General features: G+C 41.1%; 1 protein-coding gene across 4 annotated transcripts in view; it reads left to right on the top strand.

Moving 5' to 3' along the window:
• LOC139553682 (NHS-like protein 3) overlaps positions 1–19,906 on the top strand; it is a 56,106-nt gene that overhangs the window by 15,370 nt on the left and 20,830 nt on the right. For 3 of the 4 annotated variants that reach the window (XM_071366268.1, XM_071366269.1, XM_071366270.1), the window contains one exon: positions 704–956. In XM_071366268.1, coding sequence (XP_071222369.1) covers positions 722–956 — 235 coding nt within the window. In that variant the 5' untranslated portion in view covers positions 704–721. The remainder of the gene's footprint in view (positions 1–703; positions 957–19,906) is intronic. The other variant, XM_071366271.1, reaches the window with a different exon arrangement.

The raw sequence follows: 19,906 nt of genomic DNA on the forward strand, positions 1-19,906 counted from the left end.
GGGATTTGTATGTGTTGGTTGCATGTCTCAAACACACAGATTATCTCTGAAGAACTGACACTTGGCTGATATGCTTTGCATGTACTGTAGCTTAGATGGAGTCATATCTTGCTGTATTGAGATACCTGCCTTAGAGGAAACTAGTTTGGCAGGGCGGAAGAGGGATGGAAGAGAGGGAGGGCGATGAGCTCATTGTGTCAGGGTGTTGAGGGAGCCAAAGAAAGACAATAAGAGACAGCGTGAGCTAGTGTTGTAGATCGATGCTGTTAGTTCTCTGGTATTGTGCTGGTGTGTGTGTGTGGTGTGTGTGTGTGTGTGGATGTCTGTGTGTGTGGCTTCGGGTGGGGCACTGTGCATTATGACTACATGGTCAGGAATGAAGGGAGCAGTGCCAATTCTTTGCAGAGGCAGTGAAGTTTGGTTGAGAAGCAGGCAAGATGGGTCTGAGTACGCTGGTTGTGTGGTCTGGGCTCTGTTCCCCCACACCCTAACACAGAGAGGGGCATGATCAAAAGAGTTGAAGTCGATTTAAACCAATGGTGCAATGCTTGTGTACTATTGATGTAGCAATTGGAATGGACAATGGAAAAGTATTTATGCAAATGTTTTCCCTAAATTAGTGGAAGAGCTAGGATTTTGTTACATAAATATGGTTATGTTTCTATAATTGACTCCCTCTCTTTTCTCCTTCTCTCTCTCTTAGGGAGTAGGTCCAGGTGGGATGTCTGGCCGTGAGTCTGTGGGAGACCTGATCCCCCAGGACGTGGCGGAGGTGTTTGCCCATGAGAGGCAAACCAAAGGGGTCCGTAGGAAGAAGCGTGGGGGCTCCCTGGGTCGGGCCTTCAGCTGGTTCAAGGGAAAGAAGAAGAAGGAGGTCAATGCTAACGGACAGATCCAGGACTTTCATTCAGTTGGTCCAAAGACTGGTAAGATCTCCCCACAGGGCCACAGCCATGGTAAGAACAACCTAACAGGTTATCCACTATGTGGAGCAGGTTGACGTTTATTGGGATGAGTCTTGTTCTTGAGGAAGAACTGAGCGATTTCCGCTAGATGGGCCAGCTGCAAAGTCAAAATTGGCTATATTGTAAAAATGTATGAAAACAAAAATGAGATTTTTGGTCTTAATTTAGGGATTATGGTTAGCAATGTGGTTAAGGTTAGGTTTAAAATGGCTTTTATGACGTTGTGGCTGTCCCAGCTAGTAACCACTCCAGAACAAGATTCATGATGAAAAACGTTAACCCACCTATGTGGATCCTCACTCTCCGCTATGTGATTGACTATGTTTTAACATTGTTTAGCAATCAAAATATGTTTACTGGTACCTCTCTTTCTAGACTGTATGTGGTTCAGAGGATATGGCTCAGACTGTAGCTTGCTGTTTGTGAACCAGGTTGTTTGTTTATTGATATCATTTCAAGTGGGGCTAGGTAGCTATAGTCTAGTCTCTGGATTGTGGTGTTGGGTGTTCAGAAACAGTTCAATATCTTGGTCTTGCACACCAAAGCATGTTTGCTCTCTGGAGGACAGTTTCTGACTCGCCAGCTACCCTTTGACCTCCCCAGACATTGTTTGCCGTGAAGAACTCTTGTCAGTCCTGTTCTGTGATACCCAACCAACCTCCAGCATTGTTCAGGTTGCGCACAGGTCCAGATTCCAAACTGTCAAACATTGACGTAGACTCACAGAAGGGATGAAATATGGCTCACTTACATACGTTAAGACATACAGAAATGTATGTTTAGAAAGAGAAACTTACACAAGTTAAGACATAAAGAAATATACACACATTTAGACATAGAGAAATTAATAGCTTATTCACATAGAACGCTCTTCAGAGGCACCGCGATGAGATTTAAATTTACATAGCTATATGTACTATATATGAGAGAATGTTGAACAATATCAGTAATTCCTTGTTTAATCAGTGTACTGTATCCCGTGGTATTGCCACATTTTTGGGTAAGGTGTTTTCAATGATTAAGAGTCACTGTAAGTACCAGCTTGACTTTCATTCCTGCTAAATGTAATGTTTGGAAAATCACACCTACAATCTAAATGATGCAAGCAGCACAACACAGAAACACAAACACACACAGGCCAACATTTTTGTTTTCTTTGGGAGCCCATTTGTTAATTGTCATTTATTTCCGCTCTTGCAAGAGCACAATAGCACTGCTCGGTTTAGTAAGAGCTGTTTTATGTGTGTTTATCTGTCGGTTCTAGTGTAGTCTTGGCTAATTGCTCCAAAATAGTGCTGAGTGATTAGTGCTTTTTGAGGTCGCTTCGGTTAGATCATGAAAAAAATAATCGTGTTTATTAAAATGTTTTTTATTTTTATGAAATCCGTTATGAGCTTTCCTCAGCCATCATCAGCCTTTTTCCTGACACTGACAGTGGGTTGAATAGTGTAACACAGAATAAAACAATTAATAAGAGCCCCATGATGGTAGTGAATATACATTACTGCTTATCCAGTGGCGTAAAGTACTTAAGTAGTACATTAAAGTAATTTTGAGTGGTATCTATAATTTACTATTTAAATTTGACTACTTTTACTTTTACTTCACTACATTCCTGAAGAAAATAATGTACTTTTTACTCCATACATTTTACCTGACACCCAAAAGTACTCGTTACATTTTGAATGCTTAGCAGGACAGGAAAATTTACCATTTCACACACTTATCAATACAGCACATGGTCATCCCTTCTGTCTCTGATCTGGCGGACTCACTAAACACAAATGCATCTTTTGTAAATTATGTATGAGTGTGGGAGTGTGACACTGGCTATCCATACATTTTAAAAATAAGAAAATGGTGCCGTCTGCTTTGCTTAATAGAAGGAATTTGAAATGATTTATACTCCTACTTTACTTTTGATACTTAAGTACAGTGGGGCAAAAAAGTATTTACTCAGCCACCAATTGTGCAAGTTCTCCCACTTAAAAAGATGAGAGAGGCCTGTAATTTACATCATAGGTACACTTCAACTATGACAGACAAAATGAGGAAAAAAAATCCAGAAAATCACATTGTAGGATTTTTAATGAATTTATTTGCAAATTATGGTGGAAAATAAGTATTTGGTCACCTACAAACAAGCAAGATTTCTGGCTCTCACAGACCTGTAACTTCTTCTTTAAGAGGCTCCTCTGTCCTCCACTTGTTACCTGTATTAATGGCACCGGTTTGAACTTGTTATCAGTATATAATGAGAACGTGTTCTCAATTTGCCTACCTGGTTAAATAAAGGTTAAATAAATAAAATAAAATAAAAATAAAAGACACCTGTCCACAACCTCAAACAGTCACACTCCAAACTCCACTATGGCCAAGACCAAAGAGCTGTCAAAGGACACCAGAAACAAAATTGTAGACCTGCACCAGGCTGGGAAGACTGAATCTCCAAAAGGTAAGCAGCTTGGTTTGAAGAAATCAACTGTGGGAGCAATTATTAGGAAATGGAAAACATACAAGACCACTGATAATCTCCCTCGATCTGGGGCTCCACGCAAGATCTCACCCCGTGGGGTCAAAATGTCTGTCATTTTGTCTGTCATAGTTGAAGTGTACCTATGATGAAAATTACAGGCCTCTCTCATCTTTTTAAGTGGGAGAACTTGCACAATTGGTGGCTGACTAAATACTTTTTTGCCCCACTGTATATCTTAGCAATTACATTTGCTTTTGATACTTAAGTATATTTAGAACCAAATACTTTTAGACTTTTACTCAAGTAGTATTTTACTGGGTGACTTTTACTTGAGTAACTTTCAATTAAGGTATCTTTACTTTAACTCAATTGAGTACTTTTTCTACCACTCTGCTTATCACATATTAACCATAATTCATTCACATTTCTTTGTTTACTTTAAGAAAATATTTAAATTGTGTATATTACTTAGTTTTTATTAGATGGCTTTATTATTTGTCCATTCCTTAGTCATCATCTCCTGCTCATGCAGTAGCAGCCAACCAGACAACCATGTAATGTTATTTCTGTGCTCCCCATTGAACAAGTCATCCTATATAGCTAAGCTAGTAGCTAGCTGGCTGACAATTATTTTGCTAGTTCTTCAAAGTAGATGAGGCATACTTTCAAGACAACTTATTGCCAACTACTACAACTATCAATTGGGTAGAGCTACCTCACGAGCTGTCTCTATCCCTCTCGTCGTTGTGTACATTTCCTCTCTCGTGAGGTCTCATATATATTTTAGGTCGAAAATAACTCAAATGGTCTGTGTGTACCCACCCTGGCCTACAACTACAACTTCCAATCAGCCCAGCATCCCACATAGTTCTTGACCAAAAAATGTATTGTGAATCATTTGATTTCTCTCTAGAGAAACGTCGCGTTAAGCTCACAAAAAATGAAATGGTTTTCAAGTAATTGACCCGACGTCGGTTAATTAGTTGTTTAATTAACCGAAAGCCCCCCCGACATTTTGGTTAATCACTCAACACTACTCCATAAACCTTGGCCCGTATCCATAAAGCATCTCAAAAAAGTCATAGGAATTCTGTGTTAAAACCTGTTTTAAGACAACAAAAAAACTCCCAGCTCAGAGTAGGTTTTATTGAGATGTTAAGACACTGCCCAGACACACTCTGAGCCAGGAGTAAAATCAACTCATAAAAGTTTATCTGAGCTGGTAATCACGACAGTTTGAGGTACCACAAAGGAAAGATAGTGATGATGCTCATTAACGTTGCAAATGATGGGGAATAACCAATCGCAATGAGGCATCGGCAGCTGTGAACTCTAACACGCTTCAGACAACCACAGTGAATGTGACTGTACATCAAATGTTGCAATGGTAAAACGTTTGATATAATTTTCGCCAGACATGATCACTTTGCCTTCTCTTAATTATCGCCTAATATGTTGACATACATAACCTTATTTTTTTAACCAATTCTGCTGGTTGTTAAAATCAGAGTTTTGACAATATTACCATTATATCATACTCGTCACTCCTGTTTAACAACTCTAAATCTCTTTGGCCCAGTAGGCATCAAGTCACTTGTCGATAATGTTGCATACAATGTTTGAAAGGTCTATCATTTTCACCGAACACAATCAAAGTTAGCATAAGCCCTAGATGCCTTCTGTTGTCCAATATAGGCATGCCCAATTTAGGCATTTTTTAAAATACGTGATATTGTGCTCGAAAGGGATAACTTGAAATAACATATTGTAGGTAATTAAATGTATTTATTAGCCTAGTGGCTATAAGTATTTAGGCATATCATGTGAAATGGGCCTTGTGAAATCAATGTCAAAGGCACAAAAGATACTGTTGCATGTAGGTCTATATTATTTATGGATTGATTATATAGAAATATCAAAACATTCTTTGAATTACTCCAAAGCAATTGCATATGGCACAGGAACCACTGCATTTATCTATACTGAACATAAAAATAAACGCAACATATAAAGACTTGGTCCCATGTTTCATGAGCTGAAATAAAAGATTCTAAAAATGTTCCATACGCTCAAAAAGCTTATTTCTCTAAAATGTTGTGCACGTTTGTTAACATCCATGTTAGTGAGCATTTCTCCTTTGCCAAGATAATCCATCCACCTGACAGGTGTGGCATATCAATAAGTTGTTTTAACAGCATGATCATTACACAGGTGCACCTTGTGCTGGGGCAATAAAAGGCAACTCTAAAATGTGCAGTTTTGTCAAACAACACAATGCCACAGATGCCTTCATTTTTGAGGGAGTGTGCAGTTGGCATTCTGATTGCAAGAATGTTCACCAGAGCTGTTGCCAGATAATTTAATGTTAATTTCTCTACCATAAGCCGCCTCCAACATTGTTTTTGAGAATTTGGCAGTACGTGCAACCATGCCAGTCCAGGACCTCCACATCCGGTTTCTTCACCTGGGGCATTGTCTGACCAGTCACCCGGACAGCTGATGAAACTGAGGAGTATTTCTGTCTGTGATTAAGCCCTTTTGTGGGGTAAAACTCATTCTGACTGTCTGGGCCTGGCTCCCCAATGGGTGGGCCTATGCTCTCCCAGTCCCATCCATGGTTGTGTCCCTGTCTGGTCATGTGAAATCCATAGATTAGGGCCTAATTAATTTATATCAATTGACTGATTTCCTTATATGAACTGTAACTCCATTGAATCGTTGAAATTGTACTCTGAGTTGCTTTGTGGATACGGGACCAGGAGAGCTACGGTCCTGTAGGTTTTTACTCCTAGTCTAGTGCACCTGATTCTAATAATTAGCACGCGGTTGCACGTTCATAATTTTTTAATGGGTGTAATAGTAAAGACCATAGGCAACTCGTGAGTTTCAAGCTTGGGGAAGCTTACAATTTATCCTACCATTTCTACCGATCTGCCTGCCAGTTATGATTATTTTGATATGCACATTTTCATGGAACAGTTTAATTTCAATAATAATGTTTTCGTTTCTCAAAATCGTTGTCACGTGGTTAATCATAATAATCTGAAGTAAAATGATAAAAATCGAAAAGTTAAAATTCAACTATGGTGAGCTCACTAGCTTCTGACATATGGACCCATTGATACACTGTGATCCATTGGTGGCTAAAGAAATGAGAGCATAGAACTATGGGCCAATGCAGCAGTAGGCCTATACGTAAAATACATGGGCCTAAAGCCGACAAATGAAAACAGTAGAAAATATCCTGATAAATTCTGGTTCTTTCAATCACATTTATCTCTCTTCTCCACCTGTCTGCCTCCCTTTCTGTCTTGACTTGAGCTATTGCTAGTGAAGTTCAACATTGTATCAAATCACAGGGTCCCAACATGTCACTAACAAACTTGTAACATTGTATCAACTAGCCTATTGTAGCCTATTCTGGGCCCTCAAAATTTCCTGCGCCAGTGAGCTCGGGACAGAAAGCTGTTTTTTGTGATGTTTCCACTGGATATATGGGATCGTCAGATCATGATATTTTGCTCTTTCAGACCGAGGCTTGGGGGATTGCCGAGGCCGTGAGTGTTGGAAAGATTTTTCAAATACTAAGGAACTATCATTCAAAATGGATGGAGAAAAAAAAACTGACTTTGTTGACTTGTGAGGCAAAGAAAAAATTAGTGGTGGACTTTCCTACATATGCATGCATTCTGGAGAGAGACACACCATATCTTCGCCACACCCTCTCCCCCTTCTTGACGCAACATTTAAAAATATACTCAAGACACATTATTTTCTCACATATTGTAGACGCTTTTCACTGACAACCGCAACTCGGGCTTCCCAAACACACACTTGTGATTTTAAACAAACCACAGCTATTTTTTTTAAAGAAGCTAATGATCCTCTGTGGCTGTCATGCTCCCTGATGAAGTATTTCAAATGATTTTGTTGAGACTGGAGTAATTGTATAATTTTGGAAAAAAACATCAATTTACTTTAGGGCAATCCAGCATCCTAACAGTACCCTGTGAACCTGCCAAATGTCCTTTCCAATTCGCAAGAGGCTGAAACCAGAGATTTGTATATAATGATGAGATGCTCATATCTCCTCCCTAACAATGGGAGTCTTTGTCCCAAAGGCGGGAAGGCAGGCGACAAGCTTAAGTCTGCATATTATTCTAATAGAAACGCATTGGGCTTACATTGGATTTTGGCGAGGGTGAGCCCTCTAGCTTCACCTCTTCCTCTCTGCTGAAATTATATCACCGGAGAAAGCATCAAAGCGAGCAAAACAGCGCCCCTCTATATGTAGTCCATGTATCTGATGCTTTCTGGACAGAAATAGTATGACATGCCATACTCTTTTGGTCCAGACAGCATCCGATACATGGTCTACACATACTGAGACAAAGTGGCGCTGTTTCGCTCGCTTGGATGCTCTAACTGAGATTGATGCGTCTTTCTGTCCACGTGCGTCTCGGTCAAATAAATTATCAATATTTTATTTAGACTGGCAAGGAGGTATGGTAGGGCTGGTCAGGCCCCCTAAGGCCCGCCTATAACGCCGGCCTTGACACACACACACACACACACACACACACACACACACACACACACACACACACACACACACCACGTGCATACACACTGGCTCTCAGATGGTGTGCCTATTCGTAATGTTAGGTGGTGTGCTGCTAAGAGTTCTGTGAGCGAATGTAAACTGTGAGTGGGGGAGAAGTTATTTCTCCCCTGCCAAGGTCAGCACGGGCTACCTCCCACATTGTGCATAGCAGGGCACAGGCCTCCCCTGGAAGATTTTCCTCCGTTTTCCCTCAGATCTCTTTGAATCCAGTTCAGAGTGCACGTAGTGTTCCCATTTGGGTGTTACCAGTAGGTGGGGCTACTAACTGAATGGACTTCTGCTCTCCAGTGGTGTACAACTGTAACACCTGGAAATGTGATATAATGTTTACCTATCTGGTGAAGGAGAATTAGAAGTGAATTTGATACATTTACTCACCTTTGAAACACTTAATTGATTCAGTATGGTTGGGTATTGCTGTTGTGTGAGTGGATTACCCACTGATGCAGCCGTAATGAAGAGGTAGGCCACAAAGCTTCCCTTCAGGTTATATATATCATCATAAACTAGGAAGTATTCATTATTCTATATTCATTATATTCCAGATGTTATTTTGCAAGCCAAGGCATTGAGCCCTCAGCCATGAACACGTGGTATGTTCTTTGTTTGCGCTTGCAAGTCACTCCAAAAGGCAGTTTGCTTTTACCAACATTGTGACTGGCTCAAATAAGAAAGCAACTGACGATTCTATGAGAAAACATCCAGAGGCATAGTACCAGGCATCACATACAGAAATGCTCCTGGAAAAGCTCACAATCTCCCCCAGAAGTTTAAATTCCTGCAGGTAAACCATATTCAAATTAATGCCAGCTCATTCTGATGGTGATTCACAGTGATACCAGAGAGGATGGGGCCCATCACCCACCCCACCTCAGCCTGGCCTGGGCAGAGGGCTGCTGTTGGTATGCACCCAGTTAATTAAAGCCCCAGCCAAAACAGTTACAGTAAGTAGGAACAAGGGGTTCTGTTTCTTATGACCCAACCTCCCTTCACATAGATCCCTCCCTCCTCACCCTACAATGAATGAGATTAAATAGGTTTCTATCAGAGATCAGTGTCTGGCTGGGGATTGTGTGTGTTGGTGTATCCAAACAATACTAATATTATAAACCTCAGTCTGACAGACAGTTGATGTGTGTCTTGAAACAATATCCTCAATGGATGGGGAATGAGAGGGGATCTATGGTGGTTGGTTTAGAATTTTTTTAGGTTGTCACGGGCATATGGCCTCTTGTTCAGAACTTTCGGTGAGAAATTGAGGATTTCTTTTGTTAAACAAATCCTTCGTCCAGTGCAACCTCCTCAGAAGAGTGTTTACCCCACCTTTGCTCTTGGTGGGAATGTATTGGTAAAAATGGACCATGGAGTTTGACCCAGACATCATGTTTGAGTGCACAGTAGCTAGCAGAGATAACGGTGTGCTCCTGGACCCTCCATAGTGATGTGGGGAAACACACTGGCCCAGTAACTGTGTTGACACATCCTCCCGTGATGACCTGTGATAACCAGGACAATGACTCACATGGGCCTGGGACACACAATTACATAGGCTACTGACCCTTTGGGTGGTTGCTGTCTGTGTGATTTACCTGTGTGCCCTGCATGCTTCACCTGCGTGTGTCTCAGCACTTCTACAGTGTGTTATTTGCCTGCAGTGCTTTTGGCCCAGTTGATCCTGTAAGTAACCTAGTCAAGCCAAGCTGTTAGCTGGCCTAATGCTGCTGTAGTCTCTCATATCCTGTGTTCTCTATAGTGGGACATCCAGGCTCACACTAAGCTGAGTGAGAGGGGCATAAGGAGACTGAGGAGATGCCAGAGTTATATGGTGCTGCTGTTAACCTGGCACCTGTAGAAGGTCACCTGGATTATTGATCTGTAGACTTTTGATCTGTAGACTTTATAGAGATTCCATGCATTCCTCAGCACTATACACACTTTTCCTTAGAGCCCAGGGAATGGTGTCCCTTTGTACGTGTGTGTGACTGTGGTGTGTGTGTGTGTGTTTGTTTAAGAAAAAGAGGGAAGGTCAAATGTTCTCAGCGATTTGTCCTTCTAAAGATTGCACAGATTTCGCCACACCACGGCCATGCCCTGCAGTATTATAATTTTACAGAGGAATGCTGTACAGTATTTCATTTATGACTTTCAATGTCTACACTCAGTCTGTTTTTATGAAATAGTTTTCATTAAATAGTTTTGAATCATAACAACAACAACATCTTTAACCATTAGAAGTTCTGATAGCTAAGGATTCCGCAACGCAGTTAGCTTGTTCGGCTGGGACCGAAAGTTTGTATCCCGGATTCCTGCTAAAAAAACACAATAGTTAGCAGTTAGCCATCATGCTCCCAGAGCAAGATAACGCTAGCAGTGCTAGAGTCAAAACACCAGTGTTATGTGTCTACGTCTGGGCTCAAATAGGCTAGGTGCGAGATGATATCTGCGCAAGAGGAGGAAAATAAGGTAAAACTGATAAATTAACTTACATTTGGAACAGACAAAGAATTTATCATCATCAAGCAGCTTAGGGAGGAGATTCTCCGGCTGCTAGCTCAGCTGCGGGAAAAACAAGATGTGCTTTTTAAGTACTTTGATGCAGCCCATGCACACAGAATGTCCGTTCTGAATGCCTCCTACAGCCGAGGGGTCAATGAGTCAGGCAGTACTGACCTGCTCCAATCCACTGGACAGATGGTAAGCTCAACTCCGTGGCCAGAGGGAGACTGGACACTGGCAAGGCAAAGGAAGTCGGGTGGGAGGTAGTCTGGTCGGCCTCCATATATCCTAGAAGATCAGATCCAGCTATTAAACAGCTTTGCCCCACTGGAAGCGGACGTACTGGCCCTGGGAGTCAGCTCTGATCCTGGGAGTACACCAACAGCCGTCCAGCGGCACGATCCACAGCTCAGCCGGTTGCTGACCAAAGGAATCAAGGTCTTGGGCCCTCCTCCATCTCCCCGAAGATTCCGACGCCATCAGCTGCTACTGGTACATGTGCGGTGAGTCAGGCTGGCATGATTCAAAGCACAACTCCTCCTGCCCAAGGAAAATCCCCATTGGATTCCATCATAACCACCGTCGTGGACAGCTCGATAGTGAGAGACTTTGGCCTGCCTGCGGTCTGTGGGCCGACCATGGTCCACTGTCACCCAGGAGCCCGTGTCCAAGACATCAACTCTCTCCTGCCCACAGTTCTAGCCAACTACTCTAATATTGGCACTATTGTCACTCATGTTGGATTTAACGACATTCGCTTTTGAAAATCTGAGGAACTGAAGGACTACAACATTCTCTTGAACACCCTTGTTTGCACAGGGAAGAGAACTGTCATCTCTGGCCCCCTGCTGTGCTATAGAAGGGGTTCATAACGGTACAGCCGCCTCGCTGCCCTAAATGAGTTCCTGAAGAGGAACGGCAAAGACAGAAATGTCTCCTTTTGTGACAATTTTGACTTGCTGTGGGAGAAACCAACACTTAAAAAAAAAAATTATTAGCCCATATTAACATATGTAGCCTGAGAAATAAGGTTCATGAGATTTGATAACTTATTAACATCAAAAAACATTCATTTTCTGGCCATCTCTGAAACACACTTAGATAATTCCTTTGATGATGCAATAGTAGCTATACATGGTTGTAGAATATATAGGACAGATAGAAATGCAAATGGAGGAGGTGTTGCCATGTATGTCCAGAGTCGTATTCCTTTTAGCCTGAGAGAGGATCTCATGTCAGATAATGTGGAAGTAATATGGCTACAGGTTCATCTGCCTCACCTAAAGCCTGTTGTCGTAGGAAATTGCTATAGACCACCAAGTCCTAAAAGTCAGTATTTGGACAATGTGTGAAAAGTTGGATAATGTATGTGATATCAACAGAGATATATTTTCTGGGTGACCTACTGCAAATATTAACTGGTTGTCATCAAGCTGCCCACTAAAAAAAGATGCTTCAAACTGTAACCAATTCCTACAATCTGGTTCATCAGTCATCAGTCAACTTACCAGGGTATTTAAAAACAGAAAAGGAACTAAATCATCCATGTTTATTGATCACATCTTTACTAATGTTGCCGAAATCAGCTCTAAAACACTATTCAAACCCATCGGATGTAGTGATCATAATAAAATAGCCATATCCAGAAAGAACAAAGTTCCAAAGACTGCCCCTAAAATTGTGTATAGATAATAATACAAGAGGTTTTGCAATGATTCCTATGTCGAAGATGTGAAAAATATTTGTTGGTCTGACGTTGCTTCTTCCGGTTACTGATAGGCACGCGCCCATCAAGAAACTGACTGTTAGAACTGCCAAATCCCCATGGATAAATTATTAATTAAAAACTATGGCTGAGAGGGATGAGGCAAAGGGAATAGCAAATAAGTCTGACAACACCGCGGACTGGGAAACATATAGTAAATTGAGAAATCACGTAACTAAACAAAAAGAAGAAGAAACTAAATTCTACTATGGAACAAAGATACATTATATAAAGAATGATAGTAAAAAAGCTTTGAAGTACTTAAAATAAAATTCTAGGCAAAAATGAAAACTTGGCTCCATCCTTCGAGGCAGATGGATTGTTCATAACATAACCTTTTGATATTGCCAACGTCTTTAATAACTTTTTTGTTGACTAGATTAGCAGACTTAGGTATGACATGCAAACAACAAATGCTGAGCCTTCATATTCATGCATAATGGACCAAATAATGAAAGACAAGCATTGTAGTTTGGAGTTACACAAAGTGGGTGTGGAAGAGGGGATTACTGAGGTTGGTAGCGGAATAAATTGTGACTCCTGTTTGCCACATCTTCAATTTCAGCTTAGAAGATGGTGTGTGCCCTCAGACATGGAGGGAAGAAAATGTCATTCCGCAACCACAGAATTTTTTATTTATTTTATTTTTTATTTCACCTTTATTTAACCAGGTAGGCTAGTTGAGAACAAGTTCTCATTTGCAACTGCGACCTGGCCAAGATAAAGCATAGCAGTGTGAACAGACAACACAGAGTTACACATGGAGTAAACAATAAACAAGTCAATAACATGGTAGAAAAAAAGAGAATCTATATACAATGTGTGCAAAAGGCATGAGGTAGGCAATAAATCGAATAATTACAATTTAGCAGATTAACACTGGAGTGATAAATCATCAGATGATCATGTGCAAGAAGAGATATTGGTACTGGTGTGCAAAAGAGCAGAAAAGTAAATAAATAAAAGCAGTATGGGGGGTGAGGTAGGTAAATTGGGTGGGTAGTTTACAGATGGACTATGTACAGCTGCAGCGATCGGTTAGCTGCTCGGATAGCAGATTTTTAAAGTTGTTGAGGGAGATAAAAGTCTCCAACTTCAGAGATTTTTGCAATTCGTTCCAGTCGCAGGCAGCAGAGAACTGGAAGGAAAGGCGTCCAAATGAGGTTTTAGCTTTAGGGATGATCAGTGAGATACACCTGCTGGAGCGCGTGCTGCGGGTGGGTGTAGCCATCGTGACCAGTGAACTGAGATAAGGCGGCACTTTACCTAGCATAGCCTTGTAGATGACCTGGAGCCAGTGGGTCTGACGACGAACATGTAGCGAGGGCCAGCCGACTAGGGCATACAGGTCGCAGTGGTGGGTCGTATAAGGTGCTTTAGTAACAAAACGAATGGCACTGTGATAAACTGCATCCAGTTTGCTGAGTAGAGTGTTGGAAGCTATTTTGTAGATGACATCGCCGAAGTCGAGGATCGGCAGGATAGTCAGTTTTACTAGGGTAAGTTTGGCGGCGTGAGTGAAGGAGGCTTTGTTGCGGAATAGAAAGCCGATTCTTGATTTGATTTTGGATTGGAGATGTTTGATATGAGTCTGGAAGGAGAGTTTGCAGTCTAGCCAGACACCTAGGTACTTATAGATGTCCACATATTCTAGGTCGGAACCGTCCAGGGTGGTGATGCTAGTCGGGCGTGCGGGTGCAGGCAGCGAACGGTTGAAAAGCATGCATTTGGTTTTACTAGCGTTTAAGAGCAGTTGGAGGCCACGGAAGGAGTGTTGTATGGCATTGAAGCTCGTTTGGAGGTTAGATAGCACAGTGTCCAAGGAAGGGCCGGAAGTATATAGAATGGTGTCGTCTGCGTAGAGGTGGATCAGGGAATCGCCCGCAGCAAGAGCAACATCATTGATGTATACAGAGAAAAGAGTCGGCCCGAGAATTGAACCCTGTGGTACCCCCATAGAGACTGCCAGAGGACCGGACAACATGCCCTCCGATTTGACACACTGAACTCTGTCTGCAAAGTAGTTGGTGAACCAGGCAAGGCAGTCATTAGAAAAACCGAGGCTACTGAGTCTGCCGATAAGAATATGGTGATTGACAGAGTCGAAAGCCTTGGCCAGGTCGATGAAGACGGCTGCACAGTAATGTCTTTTATCGATGGCGGTTATGATGTCGTTTAGTACCTTGAGCGTGGCTGAGGTGCATCCGTGACCGGCTCGGAAACCGGATTGCACAGCGGAGAAGGTACGGTGGGATTCGAGATGGTCAGTGATCTGTTTGTTGACTTGGCTTTCGAAGACCTTAGATAGGCAGGGCAGGATGGATATAGGTCTGTAACAGTTTGGGTCCAGGGTGTCTCCCCCTTTGAAGAGGGGGATGACCGCGGCAGCTTTCCAATCCTTGGGGATCTCAGATGATACGAAGGAGAGGTTGAACAGGCTGGTAATAGGGGGTGCGACAATGGCGGCGGACAGTTTCAGAAATAGGGGGTCCAGATTGTCAAGCCCAGCTGATTTGTATGGGTCCAGGTTTTCCAGCTCTTTCAGAACATCTGCTATCTGGATTTGGGTAAAGGACAAGCTGGGGAGGCTTGGGCGAGTAGCAGCGGGGGGGGCGGGGCTGTTGGCCAAGGTTGGAGAGAAGAGGTTGGATAGCAGAGCACCCTTTAAAGGTTCAAACAGCTGACCAATCAGGCTGTTACAAATGCTAAGCAAACTTTTGGAAAAAATTGTGATTTGATCAAATACAAAGTTATTTCACAGAAAACAAATTAACAGCACACTTTCAGCATGCATATAGGGAAGGGTACTCAACATGCTCGTCACTGACACAAATGACTGATGATTGGCGGAAAGAAATTGATCGTAAGAAGATTGTGGGAGCTGTTAGGCTTCAGTGCAGCTTTTGATGTCATTGATCATAACCTGTTTCTCTACCTACCTCATCCCATACTGTTTTTATTTACTTTTTGCTCTTTTGCACACCAGTATCTCTACTTGCACATCATCATCTGCTCATTTATCACTCCAGTGTTAATCTGCTAAATTGTAATTATTCGCTCCCATGGCCTATTTATTGCCTACCTCCTCATGCCTTTTGCACACACTGCATATAGACTTTCTTTTTATTTTCTACTGTGTCATTGACTTGTTTATTGTGTTATTGGCTTGTTTATTATTTATTCCATGTGTAACTCTGTGTTGTTGTCTGTGTCACACTGCTTTGCTTTATCTTGGCCAGGTCGCAGTTGTAAATGAGAACTTGTTCTCAACTAGCCTACCTGGTTAAATAAAGGTGAAATCATTTCTGGTATGGTTTGGTATGGTTACATAAGATAGAAGGTTACTTAGCCAAAAAAACAAAGTACGGTGGTTGGTCGGGCGTATCCCAAAGGTTGCGTGTTTGAATCTCAACACGGACAACTTTAGCATTTTATCTAGTTAGCAACTTTGCAACTACTTACTACTTTTTAGCTACGTTGCAACTGCTTAGCACGTTAGCTAACCATAACCTTCTAACTTTAACCCTTATTCCTTAACCCTAAATTTAACCCCTAACCCTAACCTCTAGCTAACGTTAGTATTAGCCACCTAGCTAACATTAGCCACAACATATTGGAATTTGCAACATTTGTTTTGCAAAATTCAGAACATATTGTACGAATTGCAATTCGTAACATATATGAAGTGGATGGTGGACATCCATAAATGAATACATATGATACGTAACATACCGTACTAATTGGAGTGTTCCGTATTTATATTTACTATGTTACGTCTACCCCTGAGTTCAGGTTGGCTTGTAGGATTTTTCTGCCTGCCTGATATACAATATAACAATACATATGAATGGGAAAAAGTTGAATTAACAACTTTGGTGGAACTCCACGTGATTATTGCATTTCTGTTTTTGTTTTCATGTGTTGTTTACATTCAATAGCATCTATGCATCACATGATTATGCATAGTATTGACATCAGATGGAAGGACCAAGGACACGGATGGTAAATAAATGATTCTGGCAGTGTCTGTTTGTGCGAAGTTGAGGATCTTAGACTTGAATGTTATGGTGCTGGCAAGACAACTGGGAACTCAGGAAAAAAACGAGATTGAATCATGACGTCGGTGATCGGAAAGTCGGAGCTCTAGAAAGAGGCTTGAGTTCTCGATTTAGAATTCCGAGTTGGATGACCATTCAAAATTAATTTCCCCAGTCGGAGCTCTTTTTTATTTATATTTTTTCAAGGTTCCCAGTTTTCTTGAATGCACTGAAGCCCGAAGCAGGAGATTTCCAACTTCCCAGTTGTTTTGAACGCGGTATTAGACTCAACGTTCATGTCTGTTGATAGAATTGGTTTCAGACTGTTGAAGGTACAAGAACCAGGATTGTTGCTGTTATTGTACCGTGTGACTTACTGAACACTGGAATTGTGATGTAATAATTTCCAGGACAGTTTAGAGAAAGCAATTGTAGCAGTAGAGAATGTACAGGAAAAAATGTGTGGGGGGAAAAAATGGCTGCAGTATAGCCGTTAATGTTGATGATGATTGAGTACATGATGCACGGAATGTTAAGGCATAAGTGTATGAAAGCTTTTATTCTTATTTTAAATGTATGTAGTTCTGTCCTTGAGCTGTTCTTGTCTATTAATGTTCTGTATTATGTTGTGTTTTATGTTTTGTATGGACTGTGGACCCCAAGAAGAATAGTTTCTGCTTTAGCAGTAGCTAATAGGAATCCTAATAATATAGTATGGAGAAGCATGTAATAACATTTACATTTTAATATTTGGGAATATTAGTCAGCACACCCTGATTTTGAGGAGATCAGATTGTGTCTATACAGTGCCAGCATGCATGCCCTCTAGTCCTATCTGTATGATGTGTTGGGGTTGGATTTCATCAATCATTGAATATAATGCTTAGTTTAATCATTACCTGGCCACGCCTCGTGGCGTTCAACAACCGTTATTATTTATGAAATCATACAGCATTTATTGTAATGTAACACAGATACGTTACACTTTCTTCTCACACACTACTGTCACGGCAGGAAATGTATTTAAAACTCCAGTCCACAAACGAGTTTCATGATGATTGCATTATTGGAAGTTGTGAGTCTTCAATGGACATTGTGGTGGTACTTTAATCTAAAAAGATAAACATATTTTTATTGCACGACTTCATGCATGGCATGCTAGAGAAATAGAGCAATGCAGCTTTAGTTTATGTCAATCCCACTCTGACAAAATGGTCACTTAAAGTCAAGGTGGTTACTGGGGTAATTGTTTTTCCATCCCAGAACGCACAGTTCTTTTCATGCCCTCAAGGCATGAGGTAGTGATAAGCAGCATGTACATGTGCACACAGAGAGAGACCTGCCCAGTGGAACCTCGCCACCCAGCATTCCCACTGTGCTGCTGCTTCTACACCCGTTGCAGGTTACTGAGAATACTGGCTACTGCAGGCATTGTGCATGGTGGAGCAATGGTCACAAATCAGTTTATTCTGCTTGTCTTAGATACCCCTAGACCTCCGTTTTAGTGTATCTACCACCGTGTATTACATATCTGTGTTGTACTACACATAGACCTACAATAAACTTACATTAAATTATGATCAAGCAGTGTTTGTTTTAATATTACTAATAATTAAGTGTTTTTTTTCCTGAATGTTTTTCTAAAACAGCTTGCCATAGGATATCTGTAAAGCATGGAAACTTAACACTTGTCCTTGAGGGCATAGTGTCTCCTGACAGTCTGGAAAGTTCTCCCTGCTGGTCTAGTAATGTAAATGTTGAGCTCCTGAGTGATTGTGTGACCTGTATAGCTGCGCCTTGCTGAAATGTGCGTGCCCTAGCAAGTCTGACTGAATTTTTCACATTCTCCTTCGTTCTCCTCCATTCTTTTTAATGGGCTTTTATCTGGTGCTTATCACTAGCTAAGCTCTTTGCTGTGGTGCTGCCTGGCAGGGATGTGGGGAACACTCCTGACCTTTAAGTGTTTTTAATTAGAGAACGACAGGGAAGTACTCTGGTCTGTACACAGGATCTTTGGCTTTAATTGATGTAATTACTGTGATTATCACATTTACTGTGTCTGGCTACTAATTCTGAAATTTGCGTGAGCTCAAGTCATTAGGGGTGTGTGTAGTTGAATGTGTTTATTCACGGCATGCATGTGTGCTGACATGTTAAAACCTGAGGGATTGTCATGGCCTGTAGTGTCTGAAGATGAAATGGACTGGAATGAGGCAGACCAGACATCTGCAGGTATATCTGTTACACAGGCTCATATCTACCTGCCTACCTCGTAAGAGAAGTCTTCTTCATCGTAAGAGGGCACTGTTGAATGTTTGTTCCTAGTTTCACCAGAGGCCAAGTGTTGTGTAAAACTCAGTGGGACACAAGCTTATAAATTCAGTGGGCCACAAACTCATCAATTCTCTCACACAGTAGAGGTCGACCGATTATGATTTTTCAATGCCGATACCGATTATTGGAGGACCAAAAAAAGCAGATACCGATTTTTATATATATATATTTGTATTGATGACAATTACAACAATACTGAATGAACACTTTTATTTTAACTTAATATAATACATAAATAAAATCAATTTAGTCTCAAATAAATAATGAAACATGTTCAATTTGGTTTAAATAATGCAAAAACACAGTGTTGGAAAGTAAAAGTGCAATATGTGCCATGTAAAAAATGCTAACGTTTAAGTTCCTTGCTCAGAACATGAGAACATATGAAAGCTTTTTAACATGAGTCTTCAATATTCCCAGTTAAGAAGTTTTAGGTTGTAGTTATTATAGGACTATTTCTCTCTATACCATTTGTATTTCCTATACCTTTGACTATTGGATGTTCTTATAGGCACTATATTATTGCCAGCTTAATCTCGGGAGTTGATAGGCTTGAAATCATAAACAGCGCTGTGCTTCAAGCATTGCGAAGAGCTGCTGGCAAACGCAGGAAAGTGCTGTATGAAGGAATGCTTACGAGCCTGCTGCTGCCTACCACCGCTCAGTCAGACTGCTCTATCAAATATCAAATCATATACTTAATTATAATATAATAAACACACAGAAATACGAGCCTTCGGTCATTAATATGGTCAAATCCGGAAACTATCATTTCGAAAACAAAACGTTTATTCTTTCAGTGAAATACCGAACCGTTCTGTATTTTATCGAACGGGTGGCATCCATAAGTCTAAATATTGCACAACCTTCAATGTTATTTCATAATTATGTAAAAATCTGGCAAATTAATTACAGTCTTTGTTAGGAAGAAATGGTCTTCACACAGTTCGCAACGAGCCAGGCGGCCCAAACTGCTGCATATACCTTGACTCTGCTTGCGCTGAACGCAAGAGAAGTGACAATTTCCCTAGTTAATATTGCCTGCTAACATGAATGAATTTCTTTTAACTAAATATGCAGCTTAAAAAATATATACTTGTGTATTGATTTTAAGAAAGGCATTGATGTTTATGGTTAGGTACATTGGTGCAACGACATTGCTTTTTTTGCGAATGCGCTTGTTAAATCATCAACCTTTTGGCGAAGTAG

Source organism: Salvelinus alpinus, chromosome 25 (assembly GCF_045679555.1).
Source record: "Salvelinus alpinus chromosome 25, SLU_Salpinus.1, whole genome shotgun sequence".
In the NCBI taxonomy this organism is placed as follows: domain Eukaryota; kingdom Metazoa; phylum Chordata; class Actinopteri; order Salmoniformes; family Salmonidae; genus Salvelinus; species Salvelinus alpinus.